Source organism: Chelonia mydas, chromosome 1 (assembly GCF_015237465.2).
Source record: "Chelonia mydas isolate rCheMyd1 chromosome 1, rCheMyd1.pri.v2, whole genome shotgun sequence".
Classification (NCBI taxonomy): Eukaryota; Metazoa; Chordata; order Testudines; family Cheloniidae; genus Chelonia; species Chelonia mydas.
Window position 1 is genome coordinate 17,628,924 of NC_057849.1, and position 16,676 is coordinate 17,645,599.

At 45.2% G+C, this 16,676-nt stretch overlaps 1 protein-coding gene across 1 annotated transcript in view; it reads right to left on the bottom strand.

Annotated features, from left to right (window-relative positions):
- Positions 1 to 16,676, bottom strand: part of TENM4 (teneurin transmembrane protein 4) — a 1,747,045-nt gene that overhangs the window by 80,291 nt on the left and 1,650,078 nt on the right. The window contains exons 24-25 of the mRNA XM_043528206.1: positions 11,710 to 11,971; positions 7,769 to 8,036 (exon numbers count right to left, since the gene is read on the bottom strand). Coding sequence (XP_043384141.1) covers positions 7,769 to 8,036; positions 11,710 to 11,971 — 530 coding nt within the window. The remainder of the gene's footprint in view (positions 1 to 7,768; positions 8,037 to 11,709; positions 11,972 to 16,676) is intronic.

Consider the following 16,676-nt stretch of genomic DNA (forward strand, 5'->3'; position numbering starts at 1 on the left):
GATGGGGGACAGGTTGAGGCCTTCATAAAAATCTGGCCCTCACGTCACACTAGGTAGGTAATTATTTCTCTCTGAATAAGGCCCTACCAAATTCATGGCCATGAAAAATGTGTCACGGACTGTGAAATCTGGTCTCCCCGGGAGGAGACCAGCGTTTCTCAAATTGGGGGTCCTGATCCAAAAGGGAGTTGCAGGGGGGTCACAAGGTTATTTAGGGGGGTCATGGTATTGCCACCCTTTCTTCTGTACTGGCTACAGAGTTGGGTGGCTGGAAAGCGGCGGCTGTTGGCCGGGTGCCCACTTCTGAAGGCAGCGCCCCGCCAGCACCGGCGCAGAAATAAGGGTGGCAACACCTTACCCTGTCACCCTTACTTCTACACTGCTGCCTTCAGAGCTGGGTGGGGGGAAAGTGGCGGCTGCTGACTGAGGGCCCCGCTCTGCAGGCAGCAGCGCAGAAGTAAGGGTGGCAATACCATACCATGACACCCTTACTTCTGCACTGCTGCTGTGGCAGCGGCTCTGCCTCCAGACCCAAGCTCCCGGCCAGCAGCCGCCGCTCTCCAGCTGCCCAGCTCTGAAGGCAGCACCGCCACCAACAGCAGCGCAGAAGTAAGGGTGGCAGTACTGCAACCCCCCCTACAATAACCTAGTGACCCCCTCCCACAACTCCTTTTTGGGTCACGACCTCTACAATTACAACACTGTGAAATTTCATATTTAAATAGCTGAAATCATTAAATTTATGATTTTTAAAATCCTGTGACTGTGAAACTGACCAAAATGGACCGTGAATTTGATAGGACCCTAACTATGTGTTATCTGTACATGTTGCTCCATCCAGAGCATCACTTATGCAGTGTTACAGGGTCTCATAAGCCTCAGCAGGTCACGTCAACCAGCCTCTCTCAAGGAAGCTTAGCCCTATGTATAAGTGGGAATAAGAGACTCACTCTCTCTCTCTGCAGACTGAGACAAAGAGCCCCCTGCTGTCCTCCTGAGAGGCATATCTCCATCAGGCTACAGGGGAGCAAAGAGGAGTCTAGTTGCAGGGCTGTAGTTATCCCTGAATTGCTCCAAGGGCAACAAGGAGGAGCAGGATCAGGGGTGGATGTCTGTTGTTTTAAAACAACAGTGGAGACACGGGGGCAGGGGGGCTCTTCATCATGCTGTTGCCATTGCCAAGGCCTGATCTACTCCTCCTGGATGAACTCTATTTCAGAGCTGTGAGCTAAGGACCATGGCTCCTTTAAAGATTCCTCTGGCTGACTGTCGATCAGACAGGGAGCAACTAGCTGCGGCACAGAGCAGTCACTATGCATGCTCAGTGCCCCTCCGCCCCCACTCTGATATCCTTTCTACTGCAACGATTGACAGACATGGCATTTGGGCTGAGTGGGCTCTGTGATGTCCGTGAAAAGGGGAAGGAGCTGTAGCCATACAAGTGTTACATGGGCAGCACAGAGGAAGCTTCCTCCTTCTGTACGACTTCAACTTCTTCAGCTGCAGTGTTAGGAAAAAGTTAGCACATGTGACTCCATTTTGGTTTGGGGCCCACCATTGTCTAAAAGCAAGCACATCATACACCAGGAGGAGTGATCCTTAGATACTGAATCCCTGTGAAAATCCTCCTCCTTGTCTCCAGCCTGCCTTGACTTCCAGTATCTGTTTTTTGTCAGTCTCTAACTCCCCATCTCTTGGCCTTTGATGTGAGGCCTCCCATCCTGATAATAAAAGTTACTGATGCATGGCTTTAGGACCATGCTGTGTAATTAACATACTGCTTTAGCACCACGAATGCACCAAGCAGGGATAGGTGGTAGATAAGAAAAGGGTTTGTTTATTGGCTAAGGTTTCCGATGCATGAGGGCAACATGCTTTGCTAAAAAGTATATAACCTTTGTATAATCTGAATTCAGGGTCCCCTCCTGGCTAGCAGGGGGGCACCACGCTCGAGCGTAATAAACTTAGTGTCTTTTGGGAACTCTGCAGTTGTGGACTTTGTTTATGTGCCTCAGCCTAGATTCGAACTGTGCGTGACCTATCAGGTATAATTCGCAGTATTGGTGTGCGTGTCCTATCAGGTATAATTCACAGCATTTGTGTGCGTGTCCTACCAGGTGTAATTCGCAGCATTTGTGTGCGTGTCCTACCAGGTGTAATTCGCAGCATTTGTGTGTGTGTCCTACCAGGTATAATTCGCAGCAGTTGTGTGGTGTCCTACCAGGTGTAATTCGTAACAGTTTTGGCGACCACACAGGGACTCTAGGCTCGCCCCAACAAGCGAGACTACACTCCTTCTCTCAGACAGCTCCAGCCGGCACAGGGTGAGTTCACCTTTGAGAACTCTGAGGAGGGGGGGTGTGAGCCGTTGCTTAGGCGATAAGGTGGCACATTTGGTGTCCTTTTGGTAGCCCATTATGGGTTCTGGGCAGAGTGTAAGTAAGGGGACCCCTTTGGCTGAAATTCTCGAGAATTGGGGGAATATTTCTGGTACCCATGGGTTAGGTAAAAAAAAAAAAGCTGTAATCTTGTGCAAGGTTGAGTGGCCAGCACTAACAACTCAAACACCTTTTGACTGGCCACCGGATAGTTCCTTTGCTGGGGAAAAATTAACAGCGCTTAGGAAAAGGCTGGAAAACAAAGCTCCAGCCCAGATGGATTATTGGTAGGTACGGAACAACTGGGCTTATGCGCATGCGAAAGGACGTCTTCTTTCCTCCTCCTTTTCTTATTCATCTCAGGGGTCTCCAGCCCCGCTCTGTGCTATGCCTGCTTCTGCCCCTCCTCTGGCTTACCCTCAGCTTTCTGACTTATGCCCGTCACCTCCTTGCTGGCCAATTAGCCGTGCTTTCTGTCCAGGTGACAAGCCTCATGGGGGGAGGACTCGGGTAGCCCTTGTAAGTGAAAATATTTAAGAAAAAAGACCAGGAGGGCTGGGGGCTAGTTAAGCAGCCTTGTTAATTTGTTAGTGAAACAAAGCTGGTGCTCATGGAAGGGACAGTTCAGAAAGAAAAACAGGATCGGGCCCAAGCGGGCAGGCAACAGATAGAGAGACTGGAAAACACGTTGGAAACTTGGAGATCATAGTGGAAAAAGAGGAGTAAATAATTACAGGAATGGAAAACGTAAATCCCAGAATAAAACTTGGAATGGTAAAATCTAAGTTAATTGGGTGTCGTTTTGGGAAATAAGCAAGTGATTTAAGAAAGGAAAGTAAGAAGTTAACTCTGCAGTTGCTGGAAAGAATTAAGCAGTTGAACTTTGTGAAATACTGGAATGAAAAAGAATTCTTGGCTTTTTTGCAGCCATTTTGGAAAAAATGGGCCCTTTTCCAAAGAAATGCAATTATACAGTGCTACTTAATTAATATCTTATTAGGCTCCAAGGGGCTACAATAGGTGGTGTCTTCCTTTTCAGGTCGCTGTGTGTTTGACAGCAGGAGTTAAAAGTAAAAGGCAATCAAAAGTCTGGTAAAGTTTATTATGCCCTTTTTAAAGTAAGAATCTTTAACCTGTGGATCCAAAAGCAAGCTGGAAAGCATTTGTTTTAATGTAAATTACCTAACTGATAAGGTAGAGGCCACTGAAACCTGGGCTGCCTATAAAACAAATACAAGAAAATATGGGTAATTCCTCTGTTTTGCCTGCAATTAACAAGGGTATTTGTATAAAAAGGAAATATTTTAAGCAATGACTGACTGCCCAAAAGGGGTAGATCTGTGGTTTTTTTTGTCTTTCAGAAAATCAGAGAAAACTGATGCCAGCTGAAAAGCAATTCAACATCTCATGAATTTACTGGCACAATAGGAATTCTGTTCTGTGTTCTATGTCCTGTCTTGTGGTGTTTGTCTTGTGGCCAGAATTGCTGTGTTTAATTTTTCATAGGACAGTTTAGTTTAAAACTAAATAGAAGGGTTAAATCAAAATGCAGATACTTGTTTTATTCAACTTGGAATACAAAGTGTTTGGATAATATCAAAAAAATGTGATATACTAAAGTTTAATACATTTGCTTAAGTAAAAAAAAAAAAAAATTCATTGGCCAGATCTTTTAATTGAAAAAAACTGTTGTTAAAATTTGCACACCAACAGTCTTTGGAAGCAAGGACATGAAAGGTTAACCCACTCCCCATATTATACATGAGATCCTTCTGACTACCTCACATTTCTAGCCAGAGGGCTGGGGAGGGAGGAAAGCTATTGGACACCAGATGTTGTACCAAGTGGACTCCTCAAAAGTGGCTGTGCTTGTCCTGGCTTGTTGCTCCAAAGCTCTGTAATAAAGTCATTTTCCTGGAAGGGCGTATGTGGCATACATTAAACAATAAGACTAAAGTGCTGTATAATGGGCAATGTACATGTGTTCCTTTTTAGACAAAGGTGTATGAGTAAAAAGTGAAAGTTTCCTTTGCAGGTTAATAAAAGCCAAGAAGGGGAAAAGAAATAAAACGGAGGACGAACTAATTCAACGCTGTAGCTGGCAGGCTCGGTCCAAAGATAAGACACTGGCCTGCCCAAGAATACTACTCACAGCTAGGATTTGGCTAATAGCCAAGAAAGAGGGGGGCTTGAATGTGCTCAAGCAGCTGTGAGATCTGCAACACACTGCCAGACATTAATGAAATGTGTTAGGTCTCTGTATTTACAGGTAAAAGAAGTCCTGCTTCAAGAATCCTGAGCAAACCTGCCATTTGTTAAAACCAGGCGACTGGGTCTAAATAAAGGTCCATCAACAAAAGACTACTCTGGCCCCATGCTGGAAAGGCTCTTATTAAGTCCTGCTAACTACCAACACTGCTGTGAAGTGCCAAGGACTGACTGCCTGGACCCATGCTTCTTACTGCAAAAAGACCCCTCCACCTCGAGATGACTTCACTTCAACTACTGATCAGCCTGTCCCTCCTTCTGGTTTTTTTTTTCTTTCCTCCTTTTGAACAGCAGAAAAAAAAACAAGGTGAAGTGCTAGTAACCCCTCCCTTGTCCACTGACAAAGCTAACCTGCATTCAGTATTTGCTAAAGAAACCAAAGCACTACAGGATGACGTGCTAGTAATCTCTCCCCTGTATAAAGCAAAACCATGACTGTTCCAAGAAAAAAGAAAAAACGCCTGCTCTGCTAAAACCACCAAAATCCAAGGATTCCTGACTGCAAAAGACACTGAGAATTGGCCTTAATGGCAAAAACGGAGCATTGTACATTGGCAGGGAGGAAGTTGTGGGATGTATTCTTGGGAATGTGAAGTGAAGTGGTGGGGTGGGTTTATTCCAGAGGCTGGAACCTGTGCTTGTAGGCAAGTATAAATACCAAAAACGCCTTACAGCCACGAACGTTACTCATCTGCCACCACTCCTTTGCAGGTAAAGGTTCCTGGATCCATCATAGCTACGTTAAGTCGGCGCTGGGACCCCTACCTGACCCTGACAAGCCATTGGACGAGCCACTTCATGAATGAACACCACGACCAATCCATGGACTAAACGTTCCAGCTACTGGGACCTTCACAGCCCACCAGGACTTTTTGTGTTCCTGTTTATTGGACTTACATTGGGGGTAGTGTTTTTTGTATGATTTAAAGGAGGATGCCGACATTGGTATGGTTTGCCTGCGGGGTTCCTCTCCCTATTCCCAAGTCCAGTACAAGGATGGGAGGGCAATAGCTTCTTAAATTTAACCCGCGCTATCAAACAGTGTGTAAATCGAACGCAGTGTTGGATTTGTATTCACACCCCCACATATTTTGGTCAGGGGGTCCCGTTGGTAGGGGTACCTATCCCCCTTAATCAAACACTCCAAACTAAGCTATGGGCAAACACTACATTTAACTGGAATGTTACAATCCAAATATGGTCTATTGATATGGTGGCCCAGGGTAATTATGCTTTATGTGTGTCACGACGTAAGGGCATAGAAAATACAGTTTTTGTAGGGAATTTTGTGGGGTGCAAGAACACCACCCAAATCAGCTCTGGTGCGGGAGGCCCCTCTACCTACTCTAGGACCCCGTGGCCAGTCCCCGAGGGGTCTGGCTGGTATTGGTTATGCAATCACACAGCCTATAAGGTTCTCCCAGCAGGATGGTGTGGTACATGTACCTTAGGGGCTATAGTACCCGCCGTAGCAGTACACCAGAACCTGACCCGGGGAGAGATCCGCAATCTAGTATGGAGGGACCGATAAAGTATTCCTTTAAACCCCCTTTCTCAATGGCCCAAAGGCTTTCACTCCTTTGTGCGTTGGTTTCTGCCATGGTTGGGAGTAAGCGAGCTGGAAAAAGCTATAGTTAACATTTCAGCTGCTTTGGAACTAATGGCAAATGCTACTGCAAATGCTCTATCTGCCCTTCAAATTGAAGTCACCCAGCTATCCCAAACTACATTGCAAAACCGCCTAGCCCTGGATTATCTCCTTGCAAATCAAGGCGGGGTTTGTGCTCTGGTCAACTCAAGCTGTTGTGTATTTGTAAATCAGCACCATAGGGTGCAAACTAACATCCACATCCTCAAGCAACAGGCAGCCCTATTCCACCACATCAGCCTCGACACTAGCAGCGCCGAATTCCAGGAGGTCTGGGACTCGCTCACCTCATGGCTACCGGATGTGGGTACTTGGGGACGGCGTATTTTGTATTTACTTTTTTTGACTGTTATTGTTTTTGCGTTATTTTTGTATGCCTACAATGCTGCAGTATGTGCTGTCGGCAGTTGCTAACCCTGCAGCGCGGTTACTCAGTCCTGATATAGCTTACTGACGTACAAAAAAAAAGGGACGACTGTTAAGGAAAAGTTAGCACATATGACTCCATTTTGGTTTGGGGCCCACCATTGTCTAAAAGCAAGCACATCATACACCAGGAGGAGTGATCCTTAGATACTGAATCCCTGTGAAAATCCTCCTCCTTGTCTCCAGCCTGCCTTGACTCCCAGTATCTGTTTTTTTCAGTCTCTAACTCCCCATCTCTTGGCCTTTGATGTGAGGCCTCCCATCCTGATAATAAAAGTTACTGATGCATGGCTTTAGGACCATGCTGTGTAATTAACATACTGCTTTAGCACCACGAATGCACCAAGCAGGGATAGGTGGTAAATAAGAAAAGGGTTTGTTTATTGGTTAAGGTTTCCGATGCACGAGGCAACATATTTTGCTAAAAAGTATATAACCTTTGTATAATCTGTATTCAGGGTCCCCTCCTGGCTAGCAGGGGGGCACCACGCTCGAGCGTAATAAACTTAGTGTCTTTTGGGAACTCTGCGGTTGTGGACTTTGTTTATGTGCCTCAGCCTAGATTCGAACTGTGCGTGACCTATCAGGTATAATTCGCAGCATTGGTGTGCGTGTCCAACCAGGTGTAATTCGTAGCATTTGTGTGTGTGTCCTACCAGGTGTAATTCGCAGCATTTGTGTGCGTATCCTACCAGGTGTAATTCGCAGCATTTGTGTGCATGTCCTCTCAGGTGTAATTCGTAACAGCAGAGCCAGCTGGCTACAAACCACGGTTGGTGCTGGGTTCAAGAGCTGGTGCAAAGAACACAGAGCCCGATTCTCCATTGCTTCACACCTTGTGTAATTGTTTTACAGATGTAGAGGATCACACAATGTGCAGGGCAATGGAGAATCAGGCCCACAACGGTTACGCTGGGATGACGTTCTGGAAAAGGCAGTGAAGGGAAGAAAACATAAGAGCAGGATATTCTAGGATAAGGTTTGTATACTGCCACTTAACAACTTCCTACATGCAAGATGGAAAGAGAGGAATGTGTTCTGAGCTTACCAAAGGCTTCTGACAGTCCGTACACTTTCTGGCTGTAGACATCCGTCTTGTCCCAGATGAAATAATAGGAGAGGTCCGGGGCAGCTGCAAACCACTTTCTAAAGAGGCGTCCTTCTACGGCAACCATAAGGTGGACTTTCATGAGGTTGAAGGGGATGGTGGGATGAGTCATGCTGATCCTTAAGACTGACTTATAGCCAGCCGTGCGGCTGCTCAGGTAGCTCAGCTTTAGTTTGCTGCCAGCAATGTTAATCTCCTCTTGCAGGGCCTGAGGAAAAACAGCCAGGTGGTGTTAAATCACCACTGAACAGACACTAAAGGCAGCAATGTTGCAGTTAATCAGACACTTACATCATTAGCAAAGCTCTCTGAGAAGTTTCTAAACCATTTACGAGGCATCAACTATAAAATATTCACGATGTACCGGGTTATTCGTGGAGGCCAAGGAATGTCTCTCTGGGTGATTTCTGCAGGGGGTGGGGTGGGAAAGGAGGCTTAAAAATGCTTACAATGGGATCCAAGCAGAAAAAGGCTCCAGCCATCTGTAACCAAGATGCCCTGAGCTAGGGCCGGCTCCAGCTTTTTTGCTGCCCCAAGCGGCGAAGGGAAAAAAAAAACAAAAACCAAGCCTGGTTGAGCTGCCGCCGAAGTACCGCCGAAGAGGAAGAGAGGGACTGCAGGGCCGCGGCCAAATTGCTGCCGAAGACCCGGACGTGCCGCCCCAATGACGGACGGAGTGCCGCCCCTTTCTATTGGCCCCCCCAGGCACCTGCTCCTTCGCTGGTGCCTGGAGCGGGCCCTGCCCCCAGCCAATGCTCCCCTTTCTCCGCTTTGCCCCTATACCTTGCTGCGTTCTGTTGGTGACAATCTTCATCTCCTAGACTCTTTGTGAGACACTGAGCCTTATTTGTCCCTGTATCCCTCCTCCTGCTGCTAGTTCACCTGGTTCCTGCCCATCCTCTCCCACCCTGCTCCTGTCCCCTCTCTCCCCAGCTCCAGCCTCACCTCTTGCCAATGTACCGCCATCTCTGCTCCTTTCTTCCCCTCCTGCCCTTTGTCTTCCTTCTGCTTCTATCCTTCCTCATCTCCTGCCCCTGCCCCTGTTCTCTCCTCCTAGCTCCTGCTCCTACCCCCCCTCCCTTGAGCTCTCCTCTCACCTTATTCCTTGTCCCTCTGGATTCCAGGCATCCTGCTTCCTCCTCCTCCTCCATGCTGTCTGGGCACCAGCAGGGGGGAGCACTGAGAGCCCAGGAGAGAAGGTTTTCCTCCTCTCAGTCCCAGTGCCCAGTACTACTGCAGTCCCGGCCAAATGGGACAAGAAACTGCAGAAAAAGTCTTGCTCAGCCCTAGCTGCCCTGGGGATTGTGCGTGCTCAGTACCAATGGAATCTTCAGAGAATTTGGCTGCTAAACTCTCACTAGTCTCTACAGAGCATACATGAACTGAGATTTTTGGGAGGGTAAAAACTTGGCTAGTTTAAGGCAGATTTTCTGGGGATGACAAAAGGCACATCCTCGAAATTAGGGTGGGCACCCTGCCAAATTTCCAGATCCTGCTCCAAATCACAAAGGTGCAAGAGCTTCTCAGAGAAATGGCTGTACGATTTTTTTTTTTTTAACGTGGGCACAACAGTGTATTTTCCCCCAGCCTTGTTCTTGGAAAAGGCCGAACCATTTTAGCTGGAACTTCCCTCCAAAAAACCAGTCTCAGACAGGTAACCAGCATAGCAAATGTATTAGCAACTGAAAACAGAGTCTTGTCACAGAAAGTGTTGGGCAATGTGAACTATAGGCATTGCTGCCTATAACAATACTTCTAGCACTTGCACAGCACCTTGGATATTCAAGGATCTGAAAAAATGCTTTATAAATAAAAACCAGTCTTCAGAAGATCCCTACCCATTTTATTGATAGGGAAAGTGAAAGACAGAGGAGTTGAAAGGATTTACTAAAGGTACACAGTCAATGGCAGAGCCAAGAATAGACCACAGGAGTCTGAAATTCTTTTCAGTGCACTGCTCTAACCACTAGACTTGACCCCTGTTTGTTAGAGCTTTACACAGCCTCAGTTGTGCTGGAATGCCCCTCGCATATGGGCTTTAGTTATAAATAACCACCAATCTGGGAAATGAAGCTCCTAAGAGCGTCTGTTTTGAGCTATTATCGAAGACCTAATACTTTTTCAAGTGATAACTCACAACCTCTGAGCACAGCAGCACTTGACAAACTTATGCATCACGGAAGTTAAAGTACTGTTGCACCACGTCCATAAATATTTACTTTATCTAATGCAGTCTTTTCAATTTACATACCTATGCACTTACGAGGGTGAAAAATGGCAGATCTGGGAAAACCCAGGAATTTTAAGATAGATTTTGCAAGTTTAGCAACAAACTATGCTGGCAGAAGGCTCAGTCAGAGACCAGCTGAGCAGCAGTACAAAGAAGGTGGTCCCTTTCATCTAATCTGTCTTCACATACAACCCCTATAGGAAAATACCGGCTAGAAATAATTGCCACCGAGGTATTGTTTTGCAACGTCTGGTTCAATTCGGTGTATGAAATGTTTACTTCTCTCTGCCACAATTGACTTCTCTCTGTCCCTATTGACTACCATTTCAGACAAGGAGTCAACTGAGTAGTAAATACACATCAAACAAACGCCAAGAATATATTTAAAAGGATCCTGCCTCAAGAGGTGGTTCAAATCTTAAGGATCCCAAGATCTTCCAAAATGGTTGCATATTGTGCTTTGTTGCATTTCATGAGCAATACTGTCCTGGTGATGCACACCCACAGAAAAATGGCATTCCAGGCATCCTGCTTCCTCCATCACACACCTACTCCACTGAGCGAGGAAACTATTACTCTGTCCAATTTCTTCAGCATGACACACATAACACTCTGACCCAAAAACTGATGAGAAACAAAGACATTTGAATACTGTCAATATGCCTTTTGGATGACAGATTAAAGTAAGGTCCTGACTGCTTGGGAATTAGCCCTGATGTCCCAGCAGAAATTTAACTTAAGAAATTACCATTCTGGTTACCTAAATTCCCCTTTCAGTTGCACGACTCTGTTATTCTGTTCTGTACATTTAAATAGCTGCAACATTGTACTCCCGAGATTGCTGCATTTCTGAGAAAGAGCACTGGCATTTCAGACCGCTGAGTACTTTGGAATCCTCTGTAAATGTATTATGACTCTGCTTTGCAATATAATAAGCACTCCTATATCCCTCAAGGAATAAATGTGATTATGTCCATTGTATCTAACATTTCTCTATTGAAAAGTGTGTCTAATAGAATGCAATGGTAGAATTTCAAGCACTTTTCCACTGGGGAGTTTTTATACTATATGTTACACAATGTGGGATTATGCAGATGAAGGCAAAATTCGTATTGAGTTCAGTGGGGCCAGGATTTCACCCCAACAATATTTTCTTCAGGTTTGAAGGTTGAAAGTTATGTTCCCAAACTTTGGGAAAGTTCAATTCCAAAATTCTGCCCCAAAGCAGAACAGTAGCATTAAGCATTTTAGCAGTGGGTGCTGAAATGTACCCTGAAGGTCTGTTACCTCCTAAAATGTGTCCCACAGCCACCCTGTTCCTGTAGATGGGAGGTGAGGACAAAGCAGAGCCAGCGCAGCTTTTGCTGCTGGTGAATAAGCACTTCATTATCTATCTGTCAGAGATTAACAAAACCAAGCATTATGGCCTTGCGTCTATTTTTGATTTTAAAAAGTATGTAAATGTACTGTGTAAATTAGGCAAGGACTCTAGGCTTCTGGAAAGCTGTGAAGCCCAAATCAGTGTCACAAAATGTTTTAACAAGTACAGAAACAGAATAGGATGCACACTCCTGGATGTGCATAGCTCCATTTGCACTGCTCCACTTGACTGCCTGGAGCAAATGTGTCACTTTAGAAAGAAGATTCATACCTGAATTTCTGGAACAATGGGGCCTTTCTCCGAACAGGAACTTGCAAATGCTGTCAGGGGGGACGGGGAGACCACGGGATTGGGACGGGCAAAATTGCTGAGATCACAGCTTGGAATCTCATTCTCTTCATGCCTCATGACTATGGTTTCCATTACAAAAAAGCGATCCCAGGGCAGCCAGAGCGTGTGTTCCTGAGTGATGAAGGGAGCCCGCTCGAAGTGTAAGATAATGGAAATCCCACCATTAGTGACGAGATCAAAGCTGTTTTTAAGAGACAAAGCAGAAATAAAAATAAAACAAATGATACTTGGCATGTCTAGAGCCTTCCAAACAGGAACCTCTCTGTGCAAATATTAAAGGATTAACCCTCACAAAACCCCCGTGAGCTAGAAGTATTATCACTCCTATTTTACAGGTGGAAAAACTGAGGCACAATGAGGTTAAATGACTTGGGACAAAGTCATACTGTAAGTAAGTGGCAAAGACAAGAATAGAACCCCTGGGTCTTGACATTCAGTCAAGAAATATAGTTATTAAAGCATACTATCTTCTTTTTAAAAGACAAAGTTTATGTTTGTGATTGTTTCCTGAGTTACTGGACCTCAAAGGTTTTATTTACTATTTCTAAAAACATGTTTAGGATCCAATATCAGTCACAGATCGCATGGACTTGCACATTTAAATAAACTATCCGGAAAGCAGTTTTTCCTTCACTTACCTGCCGAGACTTCAGTTCTGGGTTATGTTTTCCCTGCAGCCATTGCTGATCTCACTAACATACTGTTTTATGTATTAGCGACAGCCTCAGCCACTAGGGCAGGGAGAACATGGATCAACAAAGAAATCATCTTGGGACAGGTGAGTGGATGGAGAAGGAGCTGATTTTACAGTAACTGGGTTTAAAATGTAATGGTCTGATTTTCAGAGGAGCTAGATTCCCACGGCTCCCACGAAGGGGAGCTCAACACCTCTGAAAATCAGACCCTGCATGGATTTGGAATTTTTATCCCTAAATATGGACCCTGTGCTGTACAAACACAGAAATAAAAAGATGGTCCTTGCTCCAAAAAGCTCATAATCCAAACTGCCCTTGCTTTGCTTCTTTGTAATTTATAGCGAAGGCATGGAAGTGTTTCGGTTTGATTTTTTCCCTTGCTTGTTTTTTACATTAGAACTTCACATCTGGAACAGAAGATTTATGGAAGATTTATGAAATGCTGTAGAAGTAATGACACGATGACATCACAAGAGCTAAGAAAGTGAAAGTAGAGTAATTGAAATGGAAAGGGGTTTTAGTAAGACTTTAAAGCCATTGGGGTTTTTGTTTCTTTGTTTCAACATCTATTTAACTTCAATGCCTAAATAACATTTTGGATAAAGGAAGTCTTCGATAGATAACACCCGTGCATCTTCAATTAAGGTGTTAGGCTCTGAGTTAAGATGATATTTAAGCATGTTCATAACTTTTAGCATGTGAATAAACCCACTGATTTCAATAGTACTACTCACATGCTTTGAGGTAAGCACATGATTAAGTATCATCCTGAATACCTTAAGGGCTTGTCTACACTACTGCTTAAATCGATGTAACTTACGTTGCTCAGGGGTGTGAACCCCCCGCAAGTGACATAAGTTACATCGACTTAAAGCGGTGTCTACACTGTGCTATGTTGGCGGAAGACACTCTTCCACCGACACTGCTTCTGCCTCTCATTGAGGTGTAGTAATTGCATCAATGGGAGACAGCGTGTCCTCACTAGACGTGCTACATCAGCACAGATGCATCGGTGCAGCTGTGCCGATGTAGCACGGCAGTGAAGACAAGCCCTAAAGTGCCCTGAGACCCCCAATAAATCCTCAAGCAAAACCAAGAAAGTCCAGATTTGGTGCAGGTGATATTTCTAAAGAGAGAGAGAGAGAAAAAAAAAAGCAGGAAAACTCCTTTTTTTAATTAATTAAAAAACTTTCCAACCTTCTTCACAGATCACAGAGAAGCAAAAAAGAGCTCAGTGACATTTTAAAAAAACTCTTAGCAGGTCACCGTAACAATTCGTTTTTCCATCCACGATCATCATTTGGATGTCTCTTAAACGCTGCTTAGTGAATGTAGTTATGAAAAAAAAAAGTTATTCAAGTCCACAGGGCATGGGGAGAGCATTTTAAAAGCTCCAGATGTGTAAAGTGTTTATTCTGTAACTCAAGTGGGGGCGTCAACTTCCCAGACCTATGTAACTTGGCTTTTAAAAGCCTAATGGGTAACTCATGCCCTGGCTTGCCAGCTAGCTGAACAGCATTTGTGCTTTGATGAGGACATTTTTAACAGTCAATTAGCATTTGGCAAGCCCTGCTACTAGAAGGGAAAAGCTCACTTCACACAAGGCTGAGCACTAAAGAGGGCGAAAGAAGGAAGGGATAAATGTAAAAAAAATTACGTTCAACAACTGTTGGAAAACTAGGAATGGTTTATTTATAGAAACGCCTCTGCTTCTGTCATTGGTGAGCGGAGCTGCTAGGAGCCCTGGGCTCTAATGAGCTTTGGTCAGGCATGTTAGCCTGCAGGGAAAAAAAGCTTGCTTCTCCTGTGGACGCGAAACCCAAGCCAGAAGGGAAGGCATCGATCTAATGTCAGACTCAAGCAGCTGTGAAAACACAGAGGCTTGCATTGTACGGCAAGAGACACAGTCACTCATCAGCTACTGTTTCTTGAGTTACGTGGCTTAGCCTGGAAGGGTATGAATATAGAGCATTTTGGAGCCCGTGGCAACAAACCTCTCAGCTTGGGATGATAGAGTTGGGTAGCGGGGCTCGCACAAGCATTCTAAAAATAGCTGTGTAGACAGCGATTTTAAGTTGCAGCTCAGGCTCTGATGCTTAGGAAGGGAGGCGGGCTGGAAGGCTTGCTCCCGCAGGCTCCAAAATGCTATGTAGACATACCCCAAGTTGCCTAGATTAAAAAAAACCCCACAGCAGTGAAATAAACATTAGTATAATTAAAATTCTCTTCAGGATGAGAGCCCTAAATAACGCTTTCAGGTGGGCTGCTGATCTCAGGGATGGGTGGGTGTGACACAGAGGGTCCCTGGCAAAGTGTCCCCTGATCTTTGCAAACAAGTCTCACCTCAGACCCGACAAACTCACTGCACCTAACACAGGTGTTGTGGGATACTTATCCATAAAGAGTAGCATGTACAGTATCTACAGAACACTTGTAACTGGTCAAAATGCATAATCATTGCGAAATGTATGTGCAGGTGAATTTAAAGCACAAAGTAATTATGCTGAAAGTATACTTTATGGACTTGGAGTAAAAGTTAATCATCAGGGGACAAAATATCTCAGCGATGGCCCATCCTAGCAGGAGGGAGTTGTTACCCCGCCTTGGTTAGCCAGCGATGTAATGCGAGGCTCAATTGTCTAGCCTTGCTCCACCCCAAGCCTTTCAATGGAAAACCATCAGAGACAACTGCAAACAATTAAAACCACTTGCAAATAAAAAAGGAACATTACAACAGCCAGAGAATCCCACCAAGCCGCAGGACATCCTTTTCGACCTCCTCCTAGCACTGGCCAAAATGGTTATCTACAAGACCAGGGAGAGGAGGTTGGCTGATGGGGTTTCCTGCGACTGCGGGGCCTATTTCCGATCCTCCGTCTGCTCACGCATCTGGGCAGAGTTCCTCTGGGCGGCGTCCGCTGGCTCCCTTGACACCTTCAAGGAGGAGAGGGTGCTGTCCAGGGTTCTCTGCTTGGTGTCCCCAACAGGTTCCCTTCGTTTAGCCCTGTGACCTCACTCCTGTCTCTGTTATATCTTTAGTTGTCCCCAGTAATTAATTGAGATCCTGGACTTTGTGGATCCTCCCCTTAGGCTGCGGGAGGTCCCTTAGCAGTGGGCTTCTGCCCTCCCACTTCCAGGATCCCAGCAGGACCAGACTCCTGCACCCAACCGGTCTGGGTTTGTCACAATATATGTACACACACACAAAACAATAAAATATTATCTACATGGTTGTCAACTGAAATTTTTTCCCTGTTGACCTTATCTGGATGTACTGTACACCAGTCACAAGCTCATGACCTGTAGCTATTAACAGTGGCTTTGGTTTTTCAAAGCTGTCAACTTCTGACCATCTGGATACTTGACACTTCATGCATGTTTCACACTGGAAAGGCAACTTAAAAAAAAAAAAGACAAAAGACTGTTTCAGTATAGCACAGAGTGGAGAAAGGCACTCTGTATCCTTTCACCTTGGGGAGCAGAAATGTTCCCATGAAAAATTGGGTCCTGGTTCCTATGAAGCCAGCCAGCTCTGCAACAGACTGAACTTTTTTTGGGGGGGGGGCGGGGGGGGCACCTCTTGCTAGAGGCAGAGGATAACGAGGTGACTCACAGTCCTGGGTGCCCCGAGAACTGTCACAATGGGTTTTCTTCCATTTGCAAAAAGTCATATTACCTACATGGACTTACTGTTTTGGTTATCTTAGAAAGACACCCAAGGGACAGTCCAGTCCAGGATGTCCTCTGTTTATCCCCAGAACAGGCTCAGCAGAGACAGCTGCAGTGCACCAAGATCATCCAACACATTTCACAAACATCTATAAGATGGTCACAATTGCTTGTCACTACCCACTACCAGTGTGATCCAGCAATCTAGTGGTGAAAAGATTTATTTTAAAATATATTTTATAATCCATTACCAGGTCCTGAGCCCTCCAGTCCTTCTGTTAGCTTTGTGTCACAGAAAAGTCAGATATACAATAGTACATTCTGACAAGAGTTGGTTTATCCTTATGCCTCGGGATCTGAAAGTTTCATGATAAATAGTTTGAGAACACATATGGGCCTTTAATTTATTCTCATTTTCTGGGGTTATTTAATGCAGCCTAAACTTGGATGAAATCCTGGATCCATTGAAAACAATGGGAGCTTTGCCACTGACTTCAGTGAGGACAGGATTTCACCCCTGGA